The 27,739-nt window shown below is 50.8% G+C and overlaps 1 protein-coding gene across 2 annotated transcripts in view; it reads left to right on the top strand.

Moving 5' to 3' along the window:
- The window catches only part of LOC111142167 (carbohydrate sulfotransferase 11), a 254,141-nt gene extending 227,350 nt beyond the window's left edge, over positions 1–26,791 (top strand). For both annotated transcript variants that reach the window (XM_022495167.1, XM_022495166.1), the window contains exon 3: positions 25,312–26,791. In XM_022495167.1, the coding sequence (XP_022350875.1) occupies positions 25,312–26,166 (855 nt within the window). In that variant the 3' untranslated portion in view covers positions 26,167–26,791. The remainder of the gene's footprint in view (positions 1–25,311) is intronic.
- Positions 26,792–27,739: the final 948 nt, after the last annotated feature.

The raw sequence follows: 27,739 nt of genomic DNA, 5'->3' as shown, positions 1-27,739 counted from the left end.
AGTAAGTAGTTCCTTTAGAAATAATTAGAGATTGTAATCAGTCGCTATTCAGAAGTCTTGCAGGAACTAATTTGCAAGTCTCTTCAGGGTTGGCCTCAAAATTTCCCCAAAGCTGTGACTACATGTACATCAAAGCCCTGGGGATCCATGCTGGATTTCAGAGTGAGAGAAAAGAAGAAGTCAGACATCCCCATCATCAGCATACGCACAGTGTCTTGCCGATTCAGAAGCATCTGGAATGATTAAACGGTCTTCAACTCTCAGCTCCTCTTAAAAAAAAAAAAAATGAAGCCCAGGTCAGTTGGCATCACCAAGGACTTTGTTGTCTTTCAGAAGCAAGGAGTTGGGAGGTGGAGCCGGACCGGCCCCCTCAGACACCAGCCTCCCCTCCCTCCATCTGAGGGCATGATGGAGTTTGAGTCCCCGGTTCCTCACAGCGCTCCTCATTTTGCTGTGTCCCTCTGGAAAGTACTAGCTTCAGTGTGCTCTTGTCCCCCTCGTTCCGTTCAGGAAGCCAGTGGAGACCCCTAAAGTTTCCTGAAGTCCTGTCCTCGACCCCTGGGACATCTAGAGGCCCCATCCCTGCCTGGGAAGGCGACCTCCCGGATGCCACCTGCTCTTATAAAGACTGGGGTGGGGGGGTGCGGAGCCCGAAGGGGCAGTGGCCGTGGAGGAGGGCCGTGGACAGAAAGGGACAAGGTAGATAGCCTGCATCCTTCCCTCCTTGAAAGTGCCAGGTCAAACAGTACTGTCTTTGTTCCTAGCTAATTGTCTCGGAAGGGAAAATGTGGTGTACAAAAGAGTGCCATGGCCATTAGAACCTAAGAACAAAGCTAGAAGAATACACCGAAACATTAATAATTACCTCTGGTAACTGGGAGTTTGGGCGATTTTTGTTTTCCTCTTACTCTTATGGTTTATCCCTGATTAGTACCTTCAGTATCTAAGAATTGTTTTGAGAATTGTGGCAAGAAAGAAGAGAGACAGAAGCAGGGACAGAGAGGCCCAGAGAAGCTGGCGGAGAGGCAGTCACATGGCTGGGGGGACTGGGCCGGGCCGTGGGCTCTGCACTCCCGTCTGACTTCTCCTGCACCTTGAGCCCGCAGCTCTGTGAACCTCACCTTCCTCGTCAGTGCTGTGGCGCCTGTGCCTCCCGTCCAGAGCATGTTACCAGTTGTTGTGATGTTCCGGGGAGAGGTAAGGGGACCTAGCAAATCAGGAGAAACTGTATACACGTGATGGGCTGTTGTCATCTAGTAATTAACCACTGAGGTTTTAAACTGTGAGTCACCTGCAGATGTCTAGGCCTGTGGCACAGATGGCTCTCTGGGAGCGGGGCCCCAGAATCTGCATTTTAACAAGCAGGCGCATGCCCTTTACCTGCCTTGTGGGTTCCCGTGTTCTTTAAAGTTTGAGGTCCAGGCAAAATTTAGCGCAGACAGCATCGTGGCAGGAGCGTGAGAAAGGGAGATACAGAACCCTATAGGGCGCATGGTGGCTCAGTGGTCAGCTGAAATGTTTCTGAGTTCGCCGGGAGCTGGATGAAGCTGGGGAGGGGCGAGCTGGACTCAGAATGACTAAGGGGAGGGAGGCCTGGGGTGTCTGGCTGGGGAGCGCCTGGGAGCCAGGGACTTGGACCGGGAGGGAAAGCAGCCCCTCTCCAGGCCTCCCTCCCAGGCTGTGTGTCAGGCAGGCTGGGTCGGTGATTTTGCCCTCTCTGTTCCCTGATCTCCACCTGCCCTCATGACCAGGGGCTCTCAGTAGCCCTACATGGTTGCGCAGACCAGCACTCGGTCCCCTAAGCTGTTGGTGGCTAGCTGGTGTCCGATGACAGCAAAGCCCCCTCAAACACAGGAGGGGCCTGCCTCTTCGGCCTGCTACTCACTGGTTCACTTCCAGCAGATTCTGGCCTGCCCAGCTGCCCGTGCAGATGCTCCACTCATGATCAACACGCTCAGGAGCCTCCTGCCTAGGTTGGAATCCTGTCTCTGTCACCCCCTCACTGTGTGACCTGACACCAGTTACTTAACCTCTCTGCCCACTTGGCCTCTTGGATCAAACGGGAAGAAGGATGGGGCCTGCCAGAGAGGGTTGTCATGGGGGCATCCACGGACGTAACCACACAAGAGCTTCGTGGCAGGGCGTGGCCCATGGTGGCAAGGGCGCAGTCATTATTAGCTACGGATGACATCGGTCCGTTCTTCATCCCTGCAGCCATTTACTGAACACCTACCCTGTTAAGTACAGAGAAGGAGCTAGAAACAGAAGGAGCTCGGGGTCTAGGGCCGGAACAGGTGTGAAACAGATTCCCGTGACACGGTGTGATGATAGCGGTGTGTCCAGGACCCGGATGGCGCGGAAGACTGAATGGCTGCCTCACTGACTGCTTAGAGGAGGAGACATTTGGTTGGCTATTGAAATAAGAGGGAGCAGAGGGATGGGGGGGCTTGCAGGTGGACAGTAGAGACAGTAGAGCTGTGAGAAGTCCATGTATGGTGTGACAGCCTCACTCTGGCTTTGCAAAGAGTGGGGACAGGTGTCCTGTGGCTTTCCCACCCTCCGTCTCTGTGGGAGGCTGACCGATGAACCCAGAGCTTCTCTGGAGCAGAGGGAAGGTGCCCTGGCTCCCCAGGAGGGCTCTCCGGGCTCCCTCCTTCTTGCCAAAAGAGTCCCAGCTCAGGAGATAGCCTGCTGTCCCTGCTGTGCGGGACGTAACTCTCACAGGAAGCCCCTTGGAGCTCCCCAGTGTTGATGACAGGGCGGGGACGAGCATCTTCTCTCCTTCACCGACTTTCAGCAGCTCTTCTGTGTTCTTCTCCATGTGGCCCTCTGCTCTCTGCTCACGAGCTGTCTCCAAGGCCAGTCTTTGCCGTCCACCCCGTTTCATCCTGTGTGTATGTGTGCCTAGACGTGAGCGGTTCCTCTGGCCTTCCAAGCCAAAGAATACAAACTGGCTGGAACCTTCCTGGGAGGGCTGGTTCGCTGCTCATGCGGGCGTTGGGGGAGTGGAGGGAGGGTGGGCGTCCTCAGGACCAGGAACCAGACCTCTCGGGGTCTCAGCATTGCCATCTGTAAGTCACAGATGAACTTATCCACCTCTCAGGGTTAAGACGATTCAGGAAATGACATGTCAGGTTTCTAGCCCCACGTGAAGGTTTCCAGAATGTGCGTTCTCTTCCCCACCCCTTCCCGGGATGAGGTCCCTGAGTGTGATGATGCGAGATGTGGTTTTGAATGAAACTGTAGCCTCCCCCAAGGAGCGTTCATTCACCAAGTCGCTTTGAGTGTCTGGCGCTAGGGGGAGACGTCAGGAATACAGCCGTGGAGACAGATGTGGAGCCTCCCCCTTGGTCTCACAGCCCGACAACTGCTCCAGCTTTTGTTGGGAGTATGAGGGCTGGTGGGTCTGCCTCACCATTCGCCTCCCCCACCTAGGGCAGGAGAAAGTGGAACTGGGCTCAGAGGCGGGAGTGGTGGTGGGTTACATTCATGCCCTGTGTGGCCTTGCCAGCATCCGTGAGTCCTAGCGGTGTGGACCGGGCTCTGTCCCCGGCATCCGAGAGCCCCATCTGTGTCCACTTCGTCCATGAGTTACAGCAGTGTGCATCGGGTGTGTCCTGACACCAACAAGTCCCAGTGGTATGGACGGAGTTGTGTCCCCCACGTCCGTGGGTCCCAGCGATGTGGACCCGGCTGTGTCCCTGGCGTCAACGAGTCCCAGCAGTGTGCACCAGGCTATGAGCCCCAAGTATGCACACCAGGCTATGTCCCCTGCGTCCATGAGCCCCAGTGGTATGGACCAGGCTATGTCCATGGCATCCATGAGTCCCAGCAATGTGCACCAGGCAGTGTCCCCCACGTCTGTGAATCCCAGCAGTGAGGACCGGACTGTGTCCCTGGTGTCTGTGAGCCCCAGCAGTGTGGACCTGGCTCTGTCCCTGGTGTCAACAAGTCCTAGCAGTGCACCCCCACGTCCGTGAGCCCTAGTGGTGTGGACCAGGCTGTGTCCCCAGCATCTGTGAGTCCCAGCAGTGCACACTGGGCTGTGTCCCCAGTGTCCGTGAATCCCAGTGGTGCACACTGGGCTGTGTCCCCAGCACCCATGAGTCCCAGCTGTGTGGACTGGGCTATGTCCGTAGCATCAAGTCCTAGCAGTGCACACCAGGTTGTGTCCCCGGCATCCATGAGTCCCAGCAGTGTGTGCTAGACTGTGGCCCCCAACGTCCATGAGTCACAGCAGTATGGACCGGGCTCTGTCCCTAGCATCAGTGAGTCCCAGCAGTGTGGACTGACCTGTGTCCCCAGTATCCTTGAGTCACAACTGTGCGCACCGGGCTGTGTCCCCCACATCTGTGAGTCCCAGCAGTATGGACCAGGCTGTGTCCCTGGCGTTCATGAGGCCCAGTGGTGTGCACGGGGCTGTGTCCCCGGAGCCTCTGAGTCCCAGCAGTGCTCACTGGGCTGTGTCCCCTGTGTCCTTGAGTCCCAGCAGTGCCGACCGGGCTGTGTCCCTGGAATCTGTGGGTCCCAGCGATGCGCACCAGGCTGTGTCCCCAGCATCCATGAGTCCCAGCTGTGCGCACCGGGCTGCACCAATAGCATGTCCTGATCTGGCTCCTGTGCCAGAAGCTGGCTGGGCTTTTCTACACGTATGCCCACTGTGGAAAGCTATGGTAACTCTAAGAACGTCCCCAGCGCTTAACCAGGTCCTGGCAGGAAATCCAGACTATGGCATGTTTTAATGGCTATTTCAACCCCAGGGGCACTTGTGGCCTAGAAACCAAATCATTGGACTTTCACTTTTCAAAAATCCAGCTTTCACATGGGAAATCAAGCTTCTCGCCCAATCTCTGAGCCTTTCCCAGTCTCTTTTCCCTTCTCCACCCCCCTCCAAAGGGTCCATGAGAGACTCCAGAGTGGGCAGTGAACAGGAGTCCCACAGGACTAATGATAAAACACCTGTTGGTATTTAGTGGCTGAAATCACCCAGTCCCCATGTCCCTCAGGTCACAGTGACTGCATCAAAACCCGAGCTCAGCCAGGTAAATCCCACTCACACAGGTGTCACGGGCATTTGCTGAGGCCGGGCTGATGACGTCATCTGTCGATACCCTCAGCCCCTCTCATTGGGACCCTCCTTCCCAGCTTGCTGATCACTTAGGAGACCAGATGGCAAGACACATGGTGATTTATTTTGCGGCGACAAAAGGAATCCGAATCTTTCTTTCTCTCTGGAGCTCCGCATCTCTTAAGTATTTTTTAAGCACTTGTTTCTGGGCACAAAATCCAGAAAGAAGGCATCAGTCTTGGGCTTTGAACTTGACGTGGATCATCTGGTTGAATCCTGTGTATTTTGCGTGGTGTCACCGGCCCCGTTAGAGACGAGTGAACCGAGGCGTGGGCCAGTTAAGGGACTTGTCCAAAGTCGCACAGGTAGGACCCTCCCCTGCCACCTGACCTGTCCTCTCGGCTCTAGAGACGATGCCCTCTCCACAATGCTGAGCTGCTTCTGGGCTCTTTAACTAGAAGACGGCGTTGGTGAGAAGCCCCCTATGTGTCGTGTGGAAGGCGTGAGGCCAGAAGTTGAATTTTGTTTGTGGATTATCTCAAATATTTCAAGCTTGAGATTCCTCTGGGATCTTTCAGGGTGATGACCAAGGATGGGACAGGAAGTCCAACCGCCTCGAGAATGAAATGAGTGCGCCGTGTTCAGTGGAAGGGAGAGGAGGAGGAGGGAGGTGCATTTTGCAGCAGAGGCTGCTGGGAAAGAGGCCAGTGACTCAAGCTTGTATAGCGAATGCCCAGCCCAGCCAAGCTGGAGCTTTGCCCTGAGGCCTCCAACTCCATCCCATGGATTTCCAGATGTTTCTGGTTAGAAGTTTCTATAAAACTCTGAGAAAATGCCCCGCCCTTCTGGATTCTGGCCTGATTGAGGAGCCCTTGGGCTGGCCAAGCTGTGGCAGAGCCCAGAGAAGCAGGGTGGGCAGGGGGCCAGCCCCGCGGCGAGGGCATCTCGGGAAGCCTCTGTGGATGGCTGGGCTCCTGGCTAAGCCTTTGCTTTGCCCTCATCTGACTGAGTAGGGCCTTCAGAGAGCAGCCCTTTGAGATGCTGGTTCAGTTCTGAGCTCCTCCCAGGTGCCCATGAAAGACCGGGGTCCTCTGGACCCTGTTAGGCCCCTAAACAGACCTGTAGATGTGCTAGAAGGCAGCGTAAATCACCCTGAAAATCCAATTTACGAAAGCCAAGGAGAAACACGTCCCTCCGCCGTGAGGTATCCTCATCATAGATCTTCCCAGAAACCAAACATGGCTTCAGGGACAAGAAGGCAAAAAGCATGCCCTGTGGCTCTGAGAATCGAAACGAGTGGTATCATTGGGAAGAAAACCTCATTTCCCTTAGCACCATTTATAGATGATCCCTATGGGATATGCTGCTTAACCAGTAAGTGATGGCACTTTTTAAATCTCTGTAAGAACTTTGGGAAGGGAATTTATTATTGTTTTATTGAGCTAGAATGGACATAGAACATTAGTTTCAGGTATACAACCTGATTCGACACTTGCATAGCATGAGAAGAGATCACCATAATAAGTCTAGTTACTATCCATCGGCACACAGTCATACATTTTTTCTTCCCTTGTGGTGAGAACTTTTAAGATCTACTTTCTTAGCAGCCTGGGGAAGACCGTTCAATCAGAACTTCCTTCCTGAGGGTTTATTTAGTTCAATACTCATCGCCCAAGTGTGTCTCCTGCCCTGGAAGCCATGCCTCCCCTTCAAGGTAGATCTGAGGGGTGGACTGGCCTATGTGCTCCCGGCTGTTCCCGGTGGGAATGGCTGAGGCCACAGAGGCAGGCAGCATGGGGGTCACGGGCTTGGGCTGCAGACCCATGCTCCAGAATTGGACTGTCAGGGACAAATCTGGGTCCCACCACTTTACAAGATGTAGGCCTTGAGATATATATCTAAGTAGTCTGAACCTCAGTTTACTCCTCTGTAAAATGGGTAACGCTTCTCAGGTTATCGTGGGGTTTAACGGTGCCAGCTGCTTAGGATGCCTGGCATACGGCAGGCACCCCCGTCCCAGTGCTGAGGTCCCACCAGAGCTTCTCCTATGGCCCACGTCCCCACACCGCAGGCCACACTCCAGTCACAAAGCATCCAGCTCGCGGCGGAAGCCCACACAGGATACACTTTGAGGAATTCCCAGACTCAGGGTGGCTCTGAGCATCCGTGACTTCACTGAAGGATGGAGAGTTCCCCTCTTCTCCCGGCCTGGGTCTCCCTGGTCTGTCCCTCTCCTGCCGCCATGTCTGATCCCCTCACTGGGCCCAGCATCTCCGCTGCCCCATGATGGGTACTCAGTCCGTGTTGCCCTCCATAATCGCAACACCTGCTCTTCTTCCTTCTTCCCCCTGAGCCTGCAGGTGAAGCTGTAGTTTTCTGGATCATTCTGTGTCCCTCCAGACCTCACACAGACCCTTTGCCCAGCACCTTCCCCAGGCCAGTCCAGAAAAACACATGGGTGGAGGCAGGCTTGCATCTCTCGAGTGACCGTAGTTTTTGTGTCTTTCTAAAGAAGACAGAAATAGAGGACGGCAGTCCCCCGCCACCGGCTCGTGCACTCCCCCGCCACCGGCTCGTGCACTCAGAGTCAGGCCCGGAGGATGTGCGGAGCAGGAGAAGTGAAAGGGACGCCGCAGGAGGGGGGTGCCACGGCTCTCTCCTGTGAAGGCCTGGGTGTCCCCAGCTGTCACCAGGTTACTTTGTTTCCTGGAGCTGAAGGGTTCCCCGCCTGGAGGCTTCCATTGCCACAGGAAGTAGATTCATTCATGAAAATCAGCCCCCCTCAGACCCTGACCCCACTAGCTTGTCTGCATCAGTTCATTGCCTTGGCTCAGAGAATGCCACTTAGTGTATAAAAAAAGATTCCCAGCAGCCCCCCTCGCTCTGGCAGTGCAATTATGTCTGTGGAGCTTCCTTTCTGGAAGGCCTGGGTGGGGTGTGCCGCAGCCTCCCATGGGCCCCACAGGCTCACCCAGCTTCAGTGGGCCCACTGGTCCCTGTCCCTGCAGGCCCCCAGCCTGAGCAGAGGGGCTCTTGCCTTTGTCACCCTGAGTCTCCCTGCTTCCTCTGTTCCCACCCCGCCTCCTGCCTACAAGGCCTTCCTTTCCCCCAGCTCACAGCTTCTTATCTCTCCAGCCTCTCAGGAACATTCCTTCCTTGGGGACCTCATTCTCTACCAAAGCAGGGGCCCGCACTGTCTATCCCCCTTCACCCCACCCCTGCCCTGTGAGGCTCTCCCGAGCATTTACGTGCCAAGGCAGACAGAACTCCTTGTCTGGTCTTTCTCCCCTCCTTTGAGGCAGGCTGTTGAGTCCATTTCACAACCGGGGAAGTAGAGGCTCAGGAAGGCCCAGGCATCCAGACAGGAGGGCCTAGATCCAGGCATGTGACAGCCGTGTAGGCCTGGTCCCTAGAGGAGCACTAGTCAGCTGCCACACGGCATTGGGATCTCTTCCTTTCCTCGTCTGTGGGCCCAGGTAGAATGTGAGATTCCTCTCCCCATGGGCTGGTGGAAGGTAGCGGGGATGTTTCCTACGCTTCACAGAGACAGTTTAGCACCTCAGAGATGGCGCTGGCCTGCCCCTCGCTCTGTCCCTGAATCCATCCCTGTGCCACCAGCAAGGGCTGCTGGGTGGATGGAAGAAGAAGGTGCCACTTCTCGCTGCAGTCTTAGCTCTGGGCATGGAGGAGTCCCATTTCTCGGGCTCAGTGTTGCCATCTGAAAATCAGAATCATTTGTACACTGAGGTGTTTTACAATGCTAAAGCTGGGTTCCCAGGACTCTGGGGGTGAGAAGTCCCTCCAAAGCTCTCCAAACAGAAGGGCGTTCGTGCCTCTGATGCCATTAACTTGAAGGTGTCGTATCCATCCGTGGGCTGGGGTCAAGATCCACGCTGTCATGTGTGGCTCTGTTATGTGTTCCCAGCACGACCTAAACAACAGCCCAGGTGCACAGGCTTCTCGGCACACAGCTAGCGAATGCACACACATCTGTCCCTGCAGCACTCTGTGACAGCCTTCTTGTTACACTTCCATGATCCCAAACGGGCCTTAAAAGAGGGAGAGGTGGGAAGGTGACAGAACATCTTAGTACTGGAAAGGCTTTAAGGTGTTGGCCCCAAACTCATCATCTCTAAGTCCTGCACGTGGTGGACACCGAGTGGCACTTGGGACACCGAGTTAGCCAGGAGCTGTCCCAGCAGTCTCAGACGGGGCGGCGGCGAACTCATACCGGTCATGGCACTGTGTGATCAGGATGGAGCAGCTCGAGGCCAAGGGGACCGGGAGAAGGCGGTGGAAGCAGCTCCTCGGGGGCACTAAGGGAGAAGACAGTGGAGGGGAAGTGGTGTCCCCTGGCAGAGCTGAGAGGAGGGCTGGGGCCCCTCTGCAGCGCTGGCTCAACCTCCCCACTTTGTGAAGGGCCAGCCGTCCCCCTCCAGGAGACAGCCCACACAGAGATGCGAGGGCCCAACGGAGTGGCGCGTGCATACCTTCTCAGCAATGAGGAATGGGGATATTGCTGTAACACGCGACCCGATCAGGAAATACATCCTTTTTGGGTGTCTCTCAACCGAGAGTTCACGTCCTCTGCAGTTCCATACGTCAGTGTAGTCTGTTAGTGCATACTGACGGGATCTCCGTCCAGCTGGGAAATTCATCCTTAGACTACCAGTTTGCCTACCAGCTGCTGTCATGTCCCATGTCCGCGAGCTTGCGTGGCCGTGAGTCAGCTGTTCTGCACAGATGACAACTGTGTGGGACATTAAATGTGGAACCCACTCGCATAAAAGCAACCCTTAGTCAGCAGTGCTCAAAATGGAACCCAGGTCCACCGTCCTTGGGTTTCACTTGTAGAATTACCACGGGACAGCGGTCAAGGGCAGGTACGCAGGACAGCCATACCCTGAGAGTCAGAATCTCTCAGGAATCCACATTCGCCAGGCACCCACCATGACCCTTACATAAGGATCGGGAGCTGCTGTTGGAGTGACAGGCTCGCCGTTCTGCCGGCCACTTACGAAGCAGCCCTCTGTAACGGGATACGTGCTAATGACAAAACAAATTGCCCTTGACCGAGGGCCTACTCTGTGCGTGGCACCCGGCCAGCTGCTTTGTGGGCACTCACTGAATCCTCAGACCAACGCTGAGAAGTAGCCACTACTGTCCCTATTTTATAGACGGGAAAACCGAGCCCTAAAGGGACCAAGTGATGTGGCAAAATAGGAGTAGCTGAACATTCTGGGGAGTCTAGGAAAGGAACCAGTGAAACCAGTTGGTCCAAGGAGGGGGAGACCAGGAAGAGAAGCTAGGGCTTCAGAGGCCCCTGACTCAGAAGAACATCGCCCTCCAGGAGGCCCCTCTGGGAGGGGTGCTGTCAGCACCTTGTTTGGGAGACAGTTTGAGCCGTTTGAAGCCGTGCCGTGGAAACTTCCTCCCTGCTCCCCCCAGCCAGCAGGGAATTCCGAGGGCCCCCAAGCGTCCGTCGGCAGGTGCACATTACCCCTGTCCTCGGAGTTCTGATTTCCCAGGAAACCCAGCCTCCCAAGCAGCGTGGGGGCCACGTCCCTTCACCATTGTCCCTGTTCCTGGCTACCATTCATGGGAAGCCGGTCCAGCTTGGCAGCAGCCCCATCCCTATCCCTGCGCCCCTCCCGCACCCTGCCCGGGGCCTCCGGAAGCCCAAGCAGCTGATCTAAACTGGAAATGCAACCCCTCCAGCCGCACCTGGCCTGGCTGAAAGGGAGCCCCAGCAGCACGCACCCCACGCCAGGCCTTCCCAGGGCGGCCCTTGGCTCCAGTACCCTCCTGCACGATTTCCCTCCTCCTGCTTCCTGGCCTCACCAGACGGGTGGAAAGTGCCAGTCTCAGAGGCTGTTGCAGCTCTCCGGAGTCTGTTTCCAGCCGGCGCCTGGAGTCCCGGCGCTGCCGCTGCAGGGGCTGTGCCAGAAACCTCTGTGGAAAGACGACGTGGGGCTGTAGGTTTAGGCACCCGGAAGTCCCTGCAGCTGCATCAGCCATCCCCACGTCATTCGTGCCCACCTGCACTCACCCAGTCTTGGGACAAAGCTTGGAGGGTCCGGTACGTGCCGGGCTCTTGGAGAGACAGGACTAAACAAGAAAGAAAGTGAAAGCTACCGGCCCTCCCAGAGCTTGCATTCTGGAAGGGAGAGCCACACAGAATAAGTACCTCGGGATAAGAGCTTTAGAAGGACGTGGGTGAGCACTAATGCGGAAAGGGGCCGGGAGATCTGAGGTTCCGGTGGTTTCTCTTAATAACTCCTGCTGATTGACAACTTTCCAAATTGCTCCCAGGGGCTCCTGCCTTCAGTCTGGCCGGTTCCACCTGGGGTTCCCCACCCACCCACCCACCTCAACTTCTCCCGGGTTCTGCTCACTGAGCTGATCCGCTGGGACAAGGACGGGTACTGCGCCGAACACCTGCCCCCTCAAGAGCACCTCCTTACCAGCCCTGGTGTCCTCAAATGCCTGGGTGAGGGCGCCAGCTGGTGGCCCTTAGCAAACCCAGCCCAAACAAGCACGGTTTGGCCCACGTATTAAGACAATTTTTTTAATTGTAGCTAACATTTAAGAATGCCAAGATTTCACATAAAATCTGGTTTTCTGGCTCCTGTTGAGAAATGGAAACATCTTGAAAGACCAGGTTCCCATTCCCTCCTGGCAACAGGAGCTAGATTGAAGAGGCATCACTTACTTTCAGCGGCCCGGGGACTTCTGGCTGGCTCTGACTTCAGGCGGATTGAGTTTGTGACCCTCATCCCAGTCACAGATTTAAACCCTGCGCACGAAAGAAGTCATTTAGCCATTAGCCGGAAACCTCTCTTTGCTTCTTTCTGCCCTCAAAGCTCCGGAGGTTTACCTCCGCTCAGAGCCCTTGGCTCCCTGTGGCCTTGTCAGCTGAGCCTGGCTGGGGTTCTGCTTCTAGAGGTGAGCACTGGGCCCTCAGGCACCCAGCATCTCCTGTGCCTCTCCCTCGCCTCATCTGCCAGAGCTCAAAATGCTCCCCATCTGTGCGTCCCCTTCCTTCTTCCTTTTGCTTCCGGAAGGTAGGAGAAGCTCCTGCAGGCCTTCAGCCCTTGTAACCAAACAGCCCCTGCTTCCTCGGTGACAAGTTCACATCCTAAGCAACCAGTTTCCTGGCACCGTTGAACCCTTTAGGCCTTGTGACAGATTCAGCCCAGATTGTTTCTTTAAAGAGTCAGTATTTCTCTCCTTTCTTTTCTGAACATAAAAGTGGTTAAGCATTATGTAATTCCTCGTGGTTCCCTAAGGATGCATCCAAACATGGCTGAGAACTGTGGCCTTCTAGACCTTTGACCTCCGGCCCTGCCGAACGAACGGAAAGCCCCTTCACCTTAAATCCGAGGGCTAGGAAAAGGAGTTTTGCCCTGCATCATGCTCAGGCATTGCTTGGGTCCCGTATGTGCTTTAATTTATAGCTGGTGGCATTGGAGCCTGAGGGGCCGTGGTTCCCCAGCAGGGCAGCTTTAGAACGCCCTGGGAGCTGGCCGCACTCAGAGCAATTACATCTGATCTCTGGGGCTGGCCCCACGACTCACGAGGTGTTTAGAGCCTCTCCTGTGATCCCAGGGAGCTGCCAGGGGAGAGACCCTGGGCTCCAGCGTCTCTACCCTCCAGATGATAACTGCTAGGGAGGGGAGGTGGTGTGCGGACCCCGGGAGGCCACACAATGCAGGGTCTCAGAGCACAGCCCCAGTCCCGAGCTCCCTGATCTTGAGCGAGTGACTTAGTCTCCTTGTGCCTCAGTTTCCTCCATCCGTAAGCTGGGACCAGGAGGATACCTATCACCTAGAGTGCGCGGATTAACAGTGCCTGGGACATAGTAGGTGGTTAGGATCAGTGCCTGCCTCTCGTTTACTGAGGCTGCGGATCCTCCAGTGATCCCTCTAGGCGAGCCCTTTCCGCGAGCGTTTAGGAATTTTTCTGGCAGAAAGAATGGTGATGGACTCCCAGGGAAATCAGATCATCAGGTGTCTCTCTCCTCCCGTTCTCAGCTTGTCAGGGTGATGGCCAGTGCAGCCGAGGTGCCGGGAGGGGTCTTGTATTAGGATTTTCAAGTGGAGAAACTGAGCCCGGGCCCAGGCGAACAGTGGTTAATGGCAGATTGCTCCAGACCCCGCTCTCTTGCTGCCTCCAGAATTTACCTTCTTCTCCAGGTTTCCACTTCTCTGTGCCTTCTCCGCCAGGGCAGCAGAACGGAAGAGCCGCTCCTTCCGGTTGGGTTCTGATGTCTGAAAGAAATTGTAAACACCAGGACGATGTTTTAATGTAAAGGAAACCAGTTTTTCTTCCTTTTAAGATGAAACGTAGTGAAGTTTTAAAGACTTTGTCAAACACTCCCTCAGTTTGCTACTTAAACTAATTATAGATGCCTTTTTTAACCGTCCAGATTAAAAATAGACCTCAAAATGAGAAAGCAGGATGCAGCCCAGAGCCTCTAGCCATGTTCACGGCTTCCTGGAATCAGGCCCCCTCCGACCTAATTTGTACTTTTGGGAGATCAAACGGAGACAAAGGGAGCCCAGGCTGAGAGCGGAGGTGGGTCCAGGCGCCTCTTAGCAGCCGGTGAGGAACCCGGGTTCCGTGTCCGGAGTTTGAGGGTAGCCGTGACTTGGTGAGTTCCTCATTACAGAACCCCATGGTTCTCAAAGTATGGTCCCCGGACCAGCAGCATCAGCATCACCTGTGTAACAGGCCAAATGGTGCCCCCCACCCCCACCCCAAATTCACATGCTGTAGGAAATCAGAATGTGACCACGTTTGAAGCAAGGGCCTTTGAAGAGGTGATTAGATGAAAATGAGGCCATTAGGTGGGTTCTAATCCCCTAGAACTGGTGTCCTCACAAGACGGGGAAGAGACACCAGAGGCAAATGCACACAGAGGGCATCCATTGAGGGACAGATGTCTGCAAGCCAAAGGGGGGGGGCTCAGAGTAAACCAACCCCCCCCGAACTGTGAGAAAATTAATTTCTTATTTGATTAATTAATTTCTTAATTAAGCCACCCAGTCTGGGGTATTTTTGTTAGCAGCCCAAGCAAACTAACATGCCTGGGAATTTGCAGAAATGCGGTCTCAGACCCGGTCCCTGAGCTACTGAATCGGGAACTGGGGGGTGCGACCCAGCAAACCATGTTTTAACGGGCCCTCCAGGTGACTCCCACGCATGCTACATGTTGGGAACCACTAACATGAAATATACGCGATACCTTGTGGTAACCCGAAAAAAGACGTCACATGGTTGGACACGTTAGGTCTGCCAACACATAAACCTCCTTTTACTAGGCTCTGGAGAAGTTCCAGCGTGTTCCTTAAACAGGATGGTGTGTGTAAAAGTGTCCTGTAAATTCTGAAGCCGTCTATAGGCATGAGGTGCAGAGTGGCCGTAGTAGCATTCAGTCAGTGGAAGAAAGCCGCCCTCCTAATACTCCGGCACGAGCCAGCCAAATCCCAGATGCTCCCTCCTCCGCTGAAATCTGAGTCCTTTAAAATCTTGTACGGTGTCCACCCTGAGCAGTTGCAATGACACAGAACAAAGGCAAAGAGATTTAATCACATTTCCCTTTTGTCCCTGCTACTAGGAAGCCCACAGCTAAATGAGATTCTTAATCATGGCCCTCATCGTTAGCATATTTGCTTTTTCCTCTTTCAGCGTGGTCCTTTGTTGTGTTCTCTTCAAATACCTTTGAGAAAGAAAAAAAAGAAATGGAGAGAGAAAGGGAGTGAAAGAGGAGACTGATCTTCCCGCTCAGACAATTATCAGATCCCCTGATAAAGACAGACGTTCTCTCTCAGTGACAAAGGACTGAACTGTTCAGCAGTGAGTCCTCTCCAGTCCCTTGTCTTCCTGGTGTCCCATAGCTGTAGACTCCTTGGAGAGTTCCCTAACTGATACTCAGGGAACCTGTTAGTTGCTGAAGAGTTGTGGCCATTGCAGCAGCTCCCGTGAGCCCTGCTTGGGGGCAAGTGCGGAAGTGGCGTGACCAGATTTGCAGTTTTTAAGGTTGGAAGTCACCGTCTACCTGATCACAGTTTCTCACATGCTACTGGTCCTAATGATAAGCATGGAGAGATCTAGAACTGACCAGGCTGCCATCAGAAATGTCTCCTGCATCATCTTGGCCACGATGGGGTGGTGGGAGGGGCAGATGGGAGAGAGAAGCAGACCCCCCACCGAGCACAGGCTGGACCTCACCACCTGGAGGTCATGGCTTGAGCTGAAATTAAGAATCAGATGCTTAACCCACTGAGCCACCTGGGCGCCCCCAAAATTATTGTAAATTAAAAAACCAAATTAAACAATTTTGTGCAAAAATCTAACACTAGAGGTGCAGGTGAATATCTTCCCCTGCAAGGGGAAGTCCCCATTTGAGAATGTGCTTAGTCTCTTGACCTGTGCCCCAAACCACCACCACCCCCACCCCCAAGGGAAACCGGCCAGACTTCATTGCAGCAGGTGCACCATTTGTCACCTTGACTGCTGTGGCAAAAAAGGAAATGGAAAGAGAAAGAAACCTCAAATACCACAGTTCAAAGCCCCATCGAGTTAATTTTGTCTCTGCAACTACATGTAAAATGACACCGTGGTATCGTTTCCATTTCTCATGGCTTTGTGGCCCTGACGGCAGTATTTAGCTGACATGCTACCTCCCCGGAGACCCAGAGGGCCAGAGAATTGCCTCCGACTGAAAAGACCTAGGGAAAAGTAAGTGAGGGAGACCCCTGGTTTCTCTGTTTGTTTAGTCATTTATTGCCTTCAGAACAGTCAACAGCGATTTGAATAGGCAAAACTCATGGGTCTTTTCTCCTTCCGAGCCCTTCTGGTTTCTTCTGGACAGTTTGTTGTTGTTGTTAATTGAATGGTATGAATGCTCCTCTTAAGGTGATGATTCTGTCTGCTAAGAAGTCAGGAAATGGGAAACTGAGGGTTGCTGGAGGGGAGGTGCGTACAAGGATAGAGTAAGCAGGGGATGGCCATTAAGGAGAGCATGTGATGGAACGAGCCTTCGGTGTTCTATGCAACTGATGAGTCACTGAATTCTACCTCTGAAATTAATAATACACCATATGTTCACTAAATTGAACTTAAGTAAAAAAAATTTTTAAAAAGAAGTCAAGACATGCAAGCCAGAACTTTTCATATTTAAAATATTAACTGGCTTCCATGACTTAGAATTGCCTGGAACAAAATTACTGGGCTGGTGAAATTGGTCTTTGGGATTCCTGGCTCTCTCTTTTGGGTTTCTTTCTTCATCTTTCATGAAAAAACGCCTACATATTAACTGCCTGCTGTGTACGATCTCTTGTCCAAATGCTGCATTAGGCTTGGTCTCCTTTTCTAAATGCTGAACCCATACCTGATTTGATTTCATTGACATCCCTGTGGAGGAGGTGGTACTATCCCCATTTTGCAGCTAAGAGAACAGAAGCTCAGAAGATTCATGGTCTTGCCCAAAGAAGATCGAGCCCAGAGCTTCGTTTTGAAATCTCATCTTGCTGTTACTCGTGTTTTAATATGCTTTCCTTATTTTGCGATGTAAAAATATCCTCTTGTATGATGTCATCTTCTCCTATCCATTTATACTCTATCAACTTGCACAAAGTTATTGACTGAAGCCTTGGCTCTTGTTTTCCTTTCATAGGGCTGCCAGGTAGACCCGTCTCGCCTCTTGCCAGGTTTTGGGTGGTGCTGACAATCTTTGGCATCCTGTCGCTCGTAGATGCATCATTCCAACCTCTGTCTCCGTCATCACACGGCCATCTCTCTCTGGGTGTCTCTTAGTCTCTGTTTTCTCTCCTAATTAGGACAACAATCTTCGGATTTCAGCCCACCCTAATTTATTAAGACTACAACTAGTTACATCTGCCAAATACCTACTTCCAAGTAAGGTCCCATTTTAAGGTTCCAGGTGGACATGAATTTGGGGGGGACACTACTCAGCCTAGCACAGCCTTTATTAAGGGATATTCTGGGGTCCATCAACATTTGCTACAGAGGGACCTTCCTGCTTTCCTATCACATTTCTCTAAAGAGGTTATTAACTGATTCACTCACGACCTCAAATATTTATTGAACATCTACTATGTGACTGCCACTTTTTTAAGCATTGAAGACACTGCCATGGGAAGAAAAAGTCCACACTTCATGGCACTTCTGTTGGACAGGGGGAACCTTACGCCAGTGTAGTATGAAACTATGGCAGCCTTTCAGGAGAACCAAGGTGTAGGAACTCCAAGGTTTCATACCTGACCCCAGAATTTGCTCATCATGGCTTCTACCACATTTGACTAGTCAGCAACTCATAGCCAGGGGGAGTCAAGGGGTTGGAGAAGTAAACTCTACTTCTTGTTGGGAAGAGTGCCAATATAGGGGACTGTCTATTAGAAAAGCACTAACGACTCCTTTGTGCTTTCCAGTAGTTTGTGAGGCTAAAAGTTGTGCGAAAATCTCCTTACTTTTCACACATGGAATTTCCATTGTGTTAGCACTGTCTTGGTTTGCTTCCTTCCCTTGAGAGTGGAAATTTCCAGTGTGATAGCATCTAACTCAGAGAATTACCAGGAAGATTAGAGATGATCTATTAAAATAACCTTTGAAAGAGCCTTAGAGTAACTCCTCCTATTGTCTGTTGTTGTCTCGTGCTGTGTGAGGACCACTGATGTCCTTGGGACCATGGGGGAGGTGGATACAGGGCTATACTGCAGGGTGTTATGACTTTCTCTGGTGACCACCAGGTTATGCCTCAGGTCTCCAGGAAACTCAGCAAATCTCATTTAGGCCCATCACAGATGCCTGTGAATGTTTTAGATGAACTGTAGAGATTGTGCTTCATTGGAAACTCAGGGCTAGCCTGTTGGGTGATACCCAGGTTCATGGGTTTATTGACTTGGCTGTCCAGGTGGTTGGGGATGGGGTGGTATTCACTAATCCCTCTGTATTCTCAAGACTCAGGTCACCTATAGTCTGGCCTAGAGTGGGGCAGTGGCTTTGGGACTCTGAGTCTCCATGAAGCAAGTGGCCACCAATCTTGAGAAAACCAAGCATGAACTAGACGGTTGGGGGCAGGGGGTAAAGGATGCTTAATGCAGTGGGTTTTTAGAGGAAAGAATGATTCTTCCACTCATCTGGCAGGGGTCATTGGAACTTGAAGGATTGTCAGGTTTATACCCACAAAAATGGAAGGGCAAGAATCCTAAATGCAAATGGTTGGGCCCAAAGGAAAAAGAAGGGAACTTCTGGAGATGATGGCTGAGTAGGGGGATCCTAGGCTCACCTTGTCTCATGGATATACCTAGATAACACCCCTAGTCAGCATAAATAACCCAGAAAATGAGCCAAAGACTGGCAGAACAGACTCTCCACAGCTGTAGGTAGAGAAGAGACCACATCAAAAATGGTGGGAAGGGTGGAGATATGGTCAAGAACCAAACTGAGCTGGGACACTGTCAGTGGGAGGGAAGGACACTACCACCACAGAAAGGGAGAGGAGCAGACCCCACACCAGGCTTCCCAGGCACAGGGGACCTACACTGGGAAGATAAACCCCAATAACATTTGACTTTAAAAACCAGAGGGACTTAACTTCATGAGTTCTTACAATCAGTGGCACTTAACACTTAGAACTTTAAAAATTAGCAGGCTTAGCTCTGGGAGAGCCAGAGGGTGATAGGAAACTGAGCCCCCCAACTCCCTTAAAGAGACATATAACAGACAACCCTGCTGAGATATAGCATAGACCAACAGCTTAAAAAAAAAAAAAAAAAAAAAAAGCCTGGGGTATGCAAGAAGGCAGTGTATTTGTTTATAATCTCAGAGTGTGTGCTGGAGAGGCAGGGATCTTTAGGAGACTTCTCCTAAAACAAAAGAGCTGGTGGGCACTATTTCCCTCCCTGCCCCCTTGGCTTAGATGGGTGGACACCTGCAGGAACCAGCATAGCCAGAACACACTCCACCTGGCTTGCTCACAGCGCCTTAGCCCCACGTTCGCCTGCCGGCCTGTCCCATCCAACCCAGCACCAGCAGAAGTCCATCCAAAGTAGTGTCACAAGCCTAGCCATGTGCAAGCAGCCCCGACAGGGACCAGCATTGTTCCGAAGTGCCTCCTTCCCTGGGGAAAGGAGATGATGACCACACATGCCAGCCTGACTGCAGCCCCAGCAATGGGCTGGGGGCATCACTGGTCCACAGGCCTTGTCCATCAACCAACGCTTCTCAAGGAACACAAGGCGAGTCCCTGCAGTTTGGTGCTACTGCCACTATGGCAAATGCCTGGGCTGACCCTCCTCAAGCCCAAGGCGGCCCCAGACTGGCTGCCATAAGGACCAAACCCTGCCCACAAAAGGTCAAGAGAGCGACTGCAGACGAATGCACTGGGAGCAAAAGCACCTTAGCCACAACAGTAAGACATGTGCAGTGCACACAGGAGACCCCCCTGAAGTGCCAGGTTCTGCTGAACAGGGACCATCTCACTGCTGGGCATGACAGGACCTCTTCTTCTTGAGGCCACCACCCTCAAGAGCAGGAGACTTTCCTAATCCACAGAAAGAGCCACAGAGAGCAAAACAAAATGAGGAGACAGAGGAATGTGTCCCATATGAAAGAAAAGGACAAAAATCACAGCAAGAGAGCTAAACAAAACAGAGATCAGCCGTACAGCTGATAGAGAACTTAAAGTAATGGTCATAAAGATACTCACCGGACTTGAGAAGAGTGGAGGACATCAGTGAGACCCTCAACAAGGAGCAAACATAAAAAAGAACCAATCAGAGATGAAGAACACAATAACCGAGATTGAAAATAGGCTAAAGGGAATCAATAAACTAGAGGAAGCAGAAGAACAGATCAGCAATCAATGAGTAATGGAAAGTAATGGAGAGTAATGGAAAGCAGTCAAGCTAAACAGGAGAAAGAGGAAAGAATAGAAAGTGAGAATGGATTAAGAGAACTCAGTGACACAATCCAGCATAATGACATTTGCATTATAGGAATCTCAGAAGAGGAAGAAAAGGGGTCAGGAAACTTATCTGAAGAAATAGTAGCTGAAAACTTTCCTAATCTGGGGAAGGAAACAGATATCCAGATCCAAGAAACACAGAGACCAACCCCCTCCCCAACAAAATCAACTCAAGGAGATCCACACCAAGACACACAGTAATTTAAATTGGCAAAAAGTAGGGGGGATGCTGAGTGGCTCAGTCACTAAGCGTCTGCCTTTAGCTTGGGTCATGGTCCCAGGGTCCTGGGATCGAGCCCCACATCAGGCTCCCTGCTCGGCGGGAAGCCTGCTTCTCCCTCTCCCACTCCCTCTGCGTGTGTTTCCTCTCTCACTGCGTCTCTCTCTGTCAAATAAATAAATAAAAATATTTTTTTTTAAATGGCAAAAAGTAGTGATAAATAGAGAGAATGTTAAAAGCAGCAAGAGAGGGATGCCTGGGTGGCTCAGTGGGTTAAGCCGCTGCCTTCGGCTCAGGTCATGATCCCAGGGTCTGGGATCAAGTCCCACATTAGACTCCTTGCTCAGCGGGGAGCCTGCTTCTCTCTCCACCTCTGCCTGCCAGTCTGCCTGCTTGTGCTCTCTCTCTCTCTCTGACAAACAAATAAATAAAATCTTAAAAAAATAATAAAAAATAAAAGCAACAAGAGAAAAGAAAGCAGTTGCAGAGAAGGAAAACCTCCTAAGGCTGATATTTTTTTTCCAGCAGAAACTTTGCAGGCCAGAAGAGAGTGCCATGATAAATAGTCCACCCAGCCAGATTCTCATCAGAAGAGAGGGAGAGAGAGTTTCCCAAACAAAAGTTAAAGGAATTCATCACCACTAAAGCAGCCTTACAAGAAATGTTAAAGGAGATTCTTTGAACCAAGACAAGATAAAGACACCAAAAAAAAAAATTATTTTTTTGAGAGAACTACAGGCCAGTAACTCTGATGAACATAGATTTAAAAATCCTCAACAAAATACTAGCAAACCAAATCCAACAACACAATAAAAAAGAATCATTCACCACAATCAAGTGGGATTTATTCCTAGGATGCAAGGACGGTTTAATACTTGAAAATCAATCAACATGATATATCACATCAATGTTATAGAAAGGATAAGAACCATATACAATCATTTCCATAAATGCAGAAAAAGCACTTGACAAATTACAACATCCATTGGTGATAAAAACCTTGTCAGAGTAGGTTTAGAACATAATTAAGGGCCATATATGACAAACCCACAGCTAACATCATACTCAATTGTGAAAAGCTAAGCGCTATTCCCTAAGATCAGGAACAAGACAGGGATGTCTACTCTCACCACTTTTACTCAACATGGTACTGGAAGTGTTCACCACACACAGTAAACAGACAAGAGAAAGAAAGAAAAGGCATCCACATTAGTAAAGAAGTAGTAAACCTTTCACTATCTGCAGATGACATGATACTTTATATACAAAACCCTTAAGACTCCACCAAAAACCTACTGGAACTAATAGACTAATTCAAGAAAGTTTTAGGACACAAAATCAATATACAGAAATCTGTTACATTTCTCTACACTGATAATGAAATGACAGAAAAAGAAATTAAGACAACAATCCCACTTACAGTTGCACCCAGAAGAATAAAATACCTAGGATTAAACCTACCCAAAGAAGTAAAAGACCTGTCCTCTGAAAACTACAAAACACTGATGAAAGAAATTGAAGACAACAACTGGAAAGGTATTTCATGCCGATGGATTAGAACAGATATTGTTAACGTCCATACTACCCAAAGCAATCTACAGATTTGATGCAGTCCCTATCAAAATACCAACAGCATTTTGCACAGAACTAAAACAAAAGATCCTAATGCATGTATGGAAACACAAAAGACCTTGAGTAGCCAAAGCAATCTTGAAAAAGAACAAAACTGGAGGCCTCAGAATCCCAGATTTCAAGATATACTACAGAGCTCTAGTAATCAAAGCTGGTACAAAGACACACAGAGAGCCCAGAAATAAAGCCATGATTACATGCTCAACTAGTGTATGACAAAGGAGGCCAGAATATGCAATGGGAAGGACAGTCTCTTCAACAAATGGTGCTGGGAAAACTGGACAGCTACATGCAGAAGAATGAAACTGGACCACTTTCTCCCACCATACACAAAAATAAACTCAAAATGGATTAAAGACCTACATCTGAGACCTGAAACCATAAAAATCCTAGAATAGAGTAGAGGCAGCAATTTCTCCGACATTAGCCATAGCAACTTTTTTCTACCTCCGTCTCCTAAGGAAAGGGAAACCAAAGCAAAAGTATACTTTTGGGACTATAGCAATAAAAGAAAAAAGAAAAAAAGAAAAAGTTTTGTAAACAAAGGAAACAACAAAATGAAAAGACAACCTACTGAATGGGAGGAGATATTTGCAAATGATATATCCGATAAGGGGTTAATATCCAAAATACATGAAGAATTTCTACAAAACACCACCACAGAAACCAAATAATCCACTTAAAAAAGGACAGGAGACATGAACAGACAGTGCTCCAAAGAAGACAAACAGATGGCCAACAGGCACTTGAAAAGACACTCAACATCACTCACCATCTGGGAAATGCAAATCAGAACTACAGCGACGTATCACCTCACACCTGTCAGTCGCTAAAATCACAAGAAACAAGTGTTGGCGAGGATGTGGAGAGAAAGGAACCCTCCTGCACTGTTAGTGGGGATGCAAAGTGGTGCAACCGCTTTTGTATGGAAGTTCCTCAAAAAATTAAAAACAGAATTACCGTATGATCCAGTAATTGCACTACCGCATCATTACCCGAAGAATATGAGAACCCTAGTTCAAAAGGATACATGCACCCCTCTGTGTATTGCTGCATTGTTTACAACAGCCAAGATGTGAAAGCAGCCTACGTGTCTGAAGATGGATGAATGGATAAAGATGATGTAAAATACACACACACACACACGATGGAATTTTTCAAGGATAAAATCTTGCCATTTGCAACAACACGGCTGGATCTAGAGGGTATGATGCTAAGTGAAAGAAGTCAGAGAAAGACAAATAACCATATGATTTCACCCATATGTGGGATTTCAGAAACAAAACAAAGAAAGAGGCAAACACACTCTTCAATATAGAGAACTGGTGGTTACCAGAGGGGAGGTGGCGTGGGGAGCGAGACAGGTGAGGGGATCAGGAGTACGCTTAAGAGGAGTACTGAGTAACGTATAGAATTACTGAATCGATACATCGTGTATCTGAAACTAATATGCCAGTGTATGTTAATTATATGGGATTTTTTTTAAAAAACTTTTTTCATTAAGAAACAGGGAAAAGAGTGAATCATTGATTTCTCTGGAGCTCCCTTTGGTTCTGAATGGGGGAGGACTAGAAACGGGACTGGAAAGGTAGGTTGGCGCAGACTATGGAGAACGTCAAAGACAAGTACACGGATGGGGTCTGTGTTCTCGGGGCAGGAGATAACCACGACACCATGTCCTCTGCAGCCCCAGACTGGCTGTTCCCTAGTGCTGGTGCCCCATTTTCTCTATAGCGTTAACCATAATTAATATCAGTCTCTTGGATATTTAAAAGAAGAGCCATGGGGCACCTAGGTGGTTCAGTGGGTTAAGCCTCTGCCTTTGGCTCAGGTCATGATCCCAGGGTCCTGGGATTGAGCCCCATATTGGGCTCTCTGCTCAGCGGGGAGTTTGTTTCCCTTCCTCTCTCTCTCTGCCTGCCTCTCTGCCTACTTGTGATCTCTGTCAAATAAATAAAAATCTTTAAAAAAAAAAAAAAAAAGAAGAGCCACATAGCGCATTCAGGAAGGTAGACAGAGGCATGGCGTTAAGCCAACAACAATCGGGTTGTCAGCACACCAGGGCAGTGCGGTGTTCTGTTTCCTATCCTAGGAAGCACTGGCTCCCAGGGGAGTGAATGGCCTTTGAGGAGACACTTCTGTTCCTAGAACCTAGAGGAGCACAGATGTCTTCCCTTTGGGCCCTTCTGAGGCGGCCAGCTCTCTGGTCTGATGCCTTGGACTGTGAGCCCTTTAGGAAAATGTTCTCTCTCCCATGGGTGCTGAGCCGAGTGCCCTGTACACTGTGAGGTCTGGACAGATGTTTGGATGGATACATCAATGGATGAATATGGCAAAGAAGAAAGGCTCAAGGGTAGTAAAAGCCAGTCCCCTTTATTTGGGTTCCAAAATCCAGACTCACACTGCTTTATGCACCAAAGCAGATGTACCGACTACCGTAACAAAAGCCCAGGAGTTGAGGGGTCTGTTTTCAGCAAAGTATGGACCTAGGTATTGAGGTGACATCACTGGGAGTACGTCCCTCTGTCTTCTCCTCTTTTTTTGTACCCTCCCTTCCCAGTCTAGCCTTCCCTGTCCCTAAGCTCCAGGCTGCCATTCTCACCACACACCTGCTTGAGAGAGAAGAGGAACTGGGAGTGGAGGAAAGGGGGTTCCCAGAGGAACATCAAGGCAGAGGCACCAGAAGACGCACAAAGCAACTGATGTTCACCATCGTGGCCTCATAGAGAAATTGGATCCGCCTACTTTAATGTAGATCGATCAAATGCCAGACTCACCATGCTTCAGTCAAGAAGATGGGAGTTCTGGACCTCAGGGTAGAGTGCAAAGTGGGCAGCCCTGGTTGCCAGGAGGACCAACCTGGGTTTGAATACGGGGTCGGTTGCTCACTCACTGTGTGATCTCAAGCTAGTGACTTAACCTGAGCCTCGGTTCCCTCTTTTTCTCCAGCTAGGCTGTCAGCTCTGCAAGAGCAGTAACCTCATTGTATTTTTTATGACCGCATCCCCAGCGCCTCGCAGCGTAGCCTGGTAGGCTGCCTGGAAACAGTGGCGGGTCCTTGATGCTGTTAAATCAGCCTCGTTTCAAGATGCTTGTACAGAGAGAAGGAAAACAGCCTATGAGCAGCTCTAGGAACGTGCCAGGCTGGTAGAGGGTGATGCTGAAGCTAGAGTTGACCGTGACTATTGCTCCACAAAGGAAACATGGTGGAACAAAGAACCCAAAGAGGCGAGGCAGCTGGTAGAGAGTTAGGAAGGAAGACCGGGCCATCCAGGTCAGTGGCCGTTTATGCTGGGTCCCCATCCCCCCACACAGGCCGTGGCGGTTGTGGACACAGCCCAAGGTTCCCATCTCCCACGCCCATACTGAACTCGTGTCCCTCTTGTGTCCCCTCTGCAGCTGGAGCTCTCAAACACCGCCGTCCTGCACCAGATGAGGCGTGATCAGGTCACGGACACCTGTCGCGCCAACAGCGCCCTGAGCCGCAAGCGGCGGGTGCTGACGCCCAACGACCTGAAGCACCTGGTGGTGGACGAGGACCACGAGCTCATCTACTGCTACGTGCCCAAGGTGGCGTGCACCAACTGGAAGCGGCTCATGATGGTGCTCAGCGGGCGGGGCAAGTACAGCGACCCCATGGAGATCCCGGCCAACGAGGCACACGTGGCGGCCAACCTCAAGACCCTGAACCAGTACAGCATCCCGGAGATCAACCACCGCTTGAAAAGCTACATGAAGTTCCTGTTCGTGCGCGAGCCCTTCGAGCGCCTGGTGTCGGCCTACCGCAACAAGTTCACGCAGAAGTACAACACCTCCTTCCACAAGCGCTATGGCACCAAGATCATCCGGCGCCAGCGCAAGAACGCCACGCAGGAGGCCCTGCGGCGCGGCGACGACGTGCGCTTCGAGGAGTTCGTGGCTTATCTCATCGACCCGCACACGCAGCGCGAGGAGCCCTTCAACGAGCACTGGCAGACCGTGCACTCGCTCTGCCACCCGTGCCACATCCACTACGACCTCGTGGGCAAGTACGAGACGCTGGAGGAGGATTCCAACTACGTCCTGCGGCTGGCGGGCGTGGGCAGCTACCTGAAGTTCCCCACCTATGCCAAGTCGACGAGAACTACTGACGAGATGACCACGGAGTTCTTCCAGAACATCAGCTCCGAGCACCAGACGCAGCTGTACGAAGTCTACAAACTCGATTTTTTAATGTTCAATTACTCAGTGCCCAGCTACCTGAAATTGGAATGAAGGGGGTCGGGGAGAGGGAGAGAGAATCGTGCTTTTTAATTTAAGATTTTTTTATTTGTCGAAAGAAATTCTATGGATATTGGGTTATTTTGTAAAGTAATATTTCTGTGGGGATGATGCTGCGAGCGGCATGGTGAGAATTATTTAAAATCCTTAGTAGGGAAGGACGGCTGTCTTTGCAGGGGAAAAGGATGGGTGTCCTCGTGTTTAGACGTGAATACCTACAACACTGTCTCAGAGGTTTCCTTGTGCTCTGGTGAATTCCATGAATTGTGCATCCCCTAAATTCTAATTAATATTATTTATAGTTATTTAAACATGGTCTCTGTAGAAATTTCTTTCTGTGGCAGCAAGATTCTAATGTCTTTGCAGAAGAAATGTGTGTTTTTGTTCTGTACTTGCTACAGCTCGTTTTGGGGCATGAATGTTCTCACTAGGCGCTCATAGGGTTAACTGTGTGATAACAACCATCGTGATATCTGTCGATGCCACCCTTCTCAGAAACTGGTGAGAAATAAATAGAAAAAGGCACCTTTGCGAGGGACAGAGTCCAAGCGGATTCCAAGCAACCCAAGAGTCCCTTGCGCTAAGGAAAAAAAAAAAGTGATTTTTTTTTTTTTTTTAACCCAAGGAGAAGAGCTGATTGTAGCTATTTTTTCTTTTCCCTTTTTACCAGAATTAGTAGTCTGATAGAGTAGGCCTTTCTACAGAAATTTTTAACTGGCAGTGCCAGTTATGCTGGTGAAGTGGCTGTTGCTTTATAGTCAGCAAGTATTTATTGAGCAACTACTACATGTGGGGCCTCATTGTAGGCCCTGCGGGTAGAGCATTGAACGAAACCAATAGTCTCGGCCCTCAAGAAGCTTTATGTGGACACAGTTTCCAGCTCAACCATTAGCAAACCCCTCGTACTCATGGACTTCACATGAGGTCTGGACCATTTTGAACAACCCCAGAAGGTCCATGACCCGACAAATTTGCATTTTTCTCTGACCCAAATTTGAAAACCACACACTTAGAACAGGCCACTTGATGTGGTGAGTAATCCAGGCTCATTGCCCAACACAAGAGAAGACAAAAGCGTTTCTCATCATGTTGCCCACTCCAATGGATTGGTGGTGTCTGCCTTTAAGCACCAGCATGGATTCGCCAGGCACAGCAAGGAGCCGGGCTGTGACTGATTAGTACTGTCTGCCTTGGGGGAGGGAAGGGACTCATTCGCCAAGTGCCTCTTCCTGTGCTGTCAGCCCAGCACCCACGCCTCAGCATAGAAGTGTTCTCTCCTCTTTGCTGTGTCCAAGAGTGAGAGGCTACGGCAGGCAGGCCTCGTACACTGGGGATCTGGAGTGGTCTGGCATTTCTCCCCTGGTGAAGGTCAGAGGTAGACCACCTATACACACACACGCACGCACATACCCCTCCCAAGTCCTCCAGAGGCTGAGACCATCAGCGCCTTGGCGAGCACCATGCATGAGCCTCAAGGACAGCCTTCCATTACTGTAATCTGTGCCCCCTTTCCTCCGGAAGGTCGGAAACATTCCACTTCCTGTTCCTTGCTAATTACCATCTGCAC

Source organism: Enhydra lutris, unplaced genomic scaffold (assembly GCF_002288905.1).
Source record: "Enhydra lutris kenyoni isolate GAN:26980312 unplaced genomic scaffold, ASM228890v2 scaffoldscaffold7, whole genome shotgun sequence".
NCBI classification, from domain to species: domain Eukaryota; kingdom Metazoa; phylum Chordata; class Mammalia; order Carnivora; family Mustelidae; genus Enhydra; species Enhydra lutris.
This window is presented reverse-complemented; position numbering and strand designations above follow the sequence as displayed.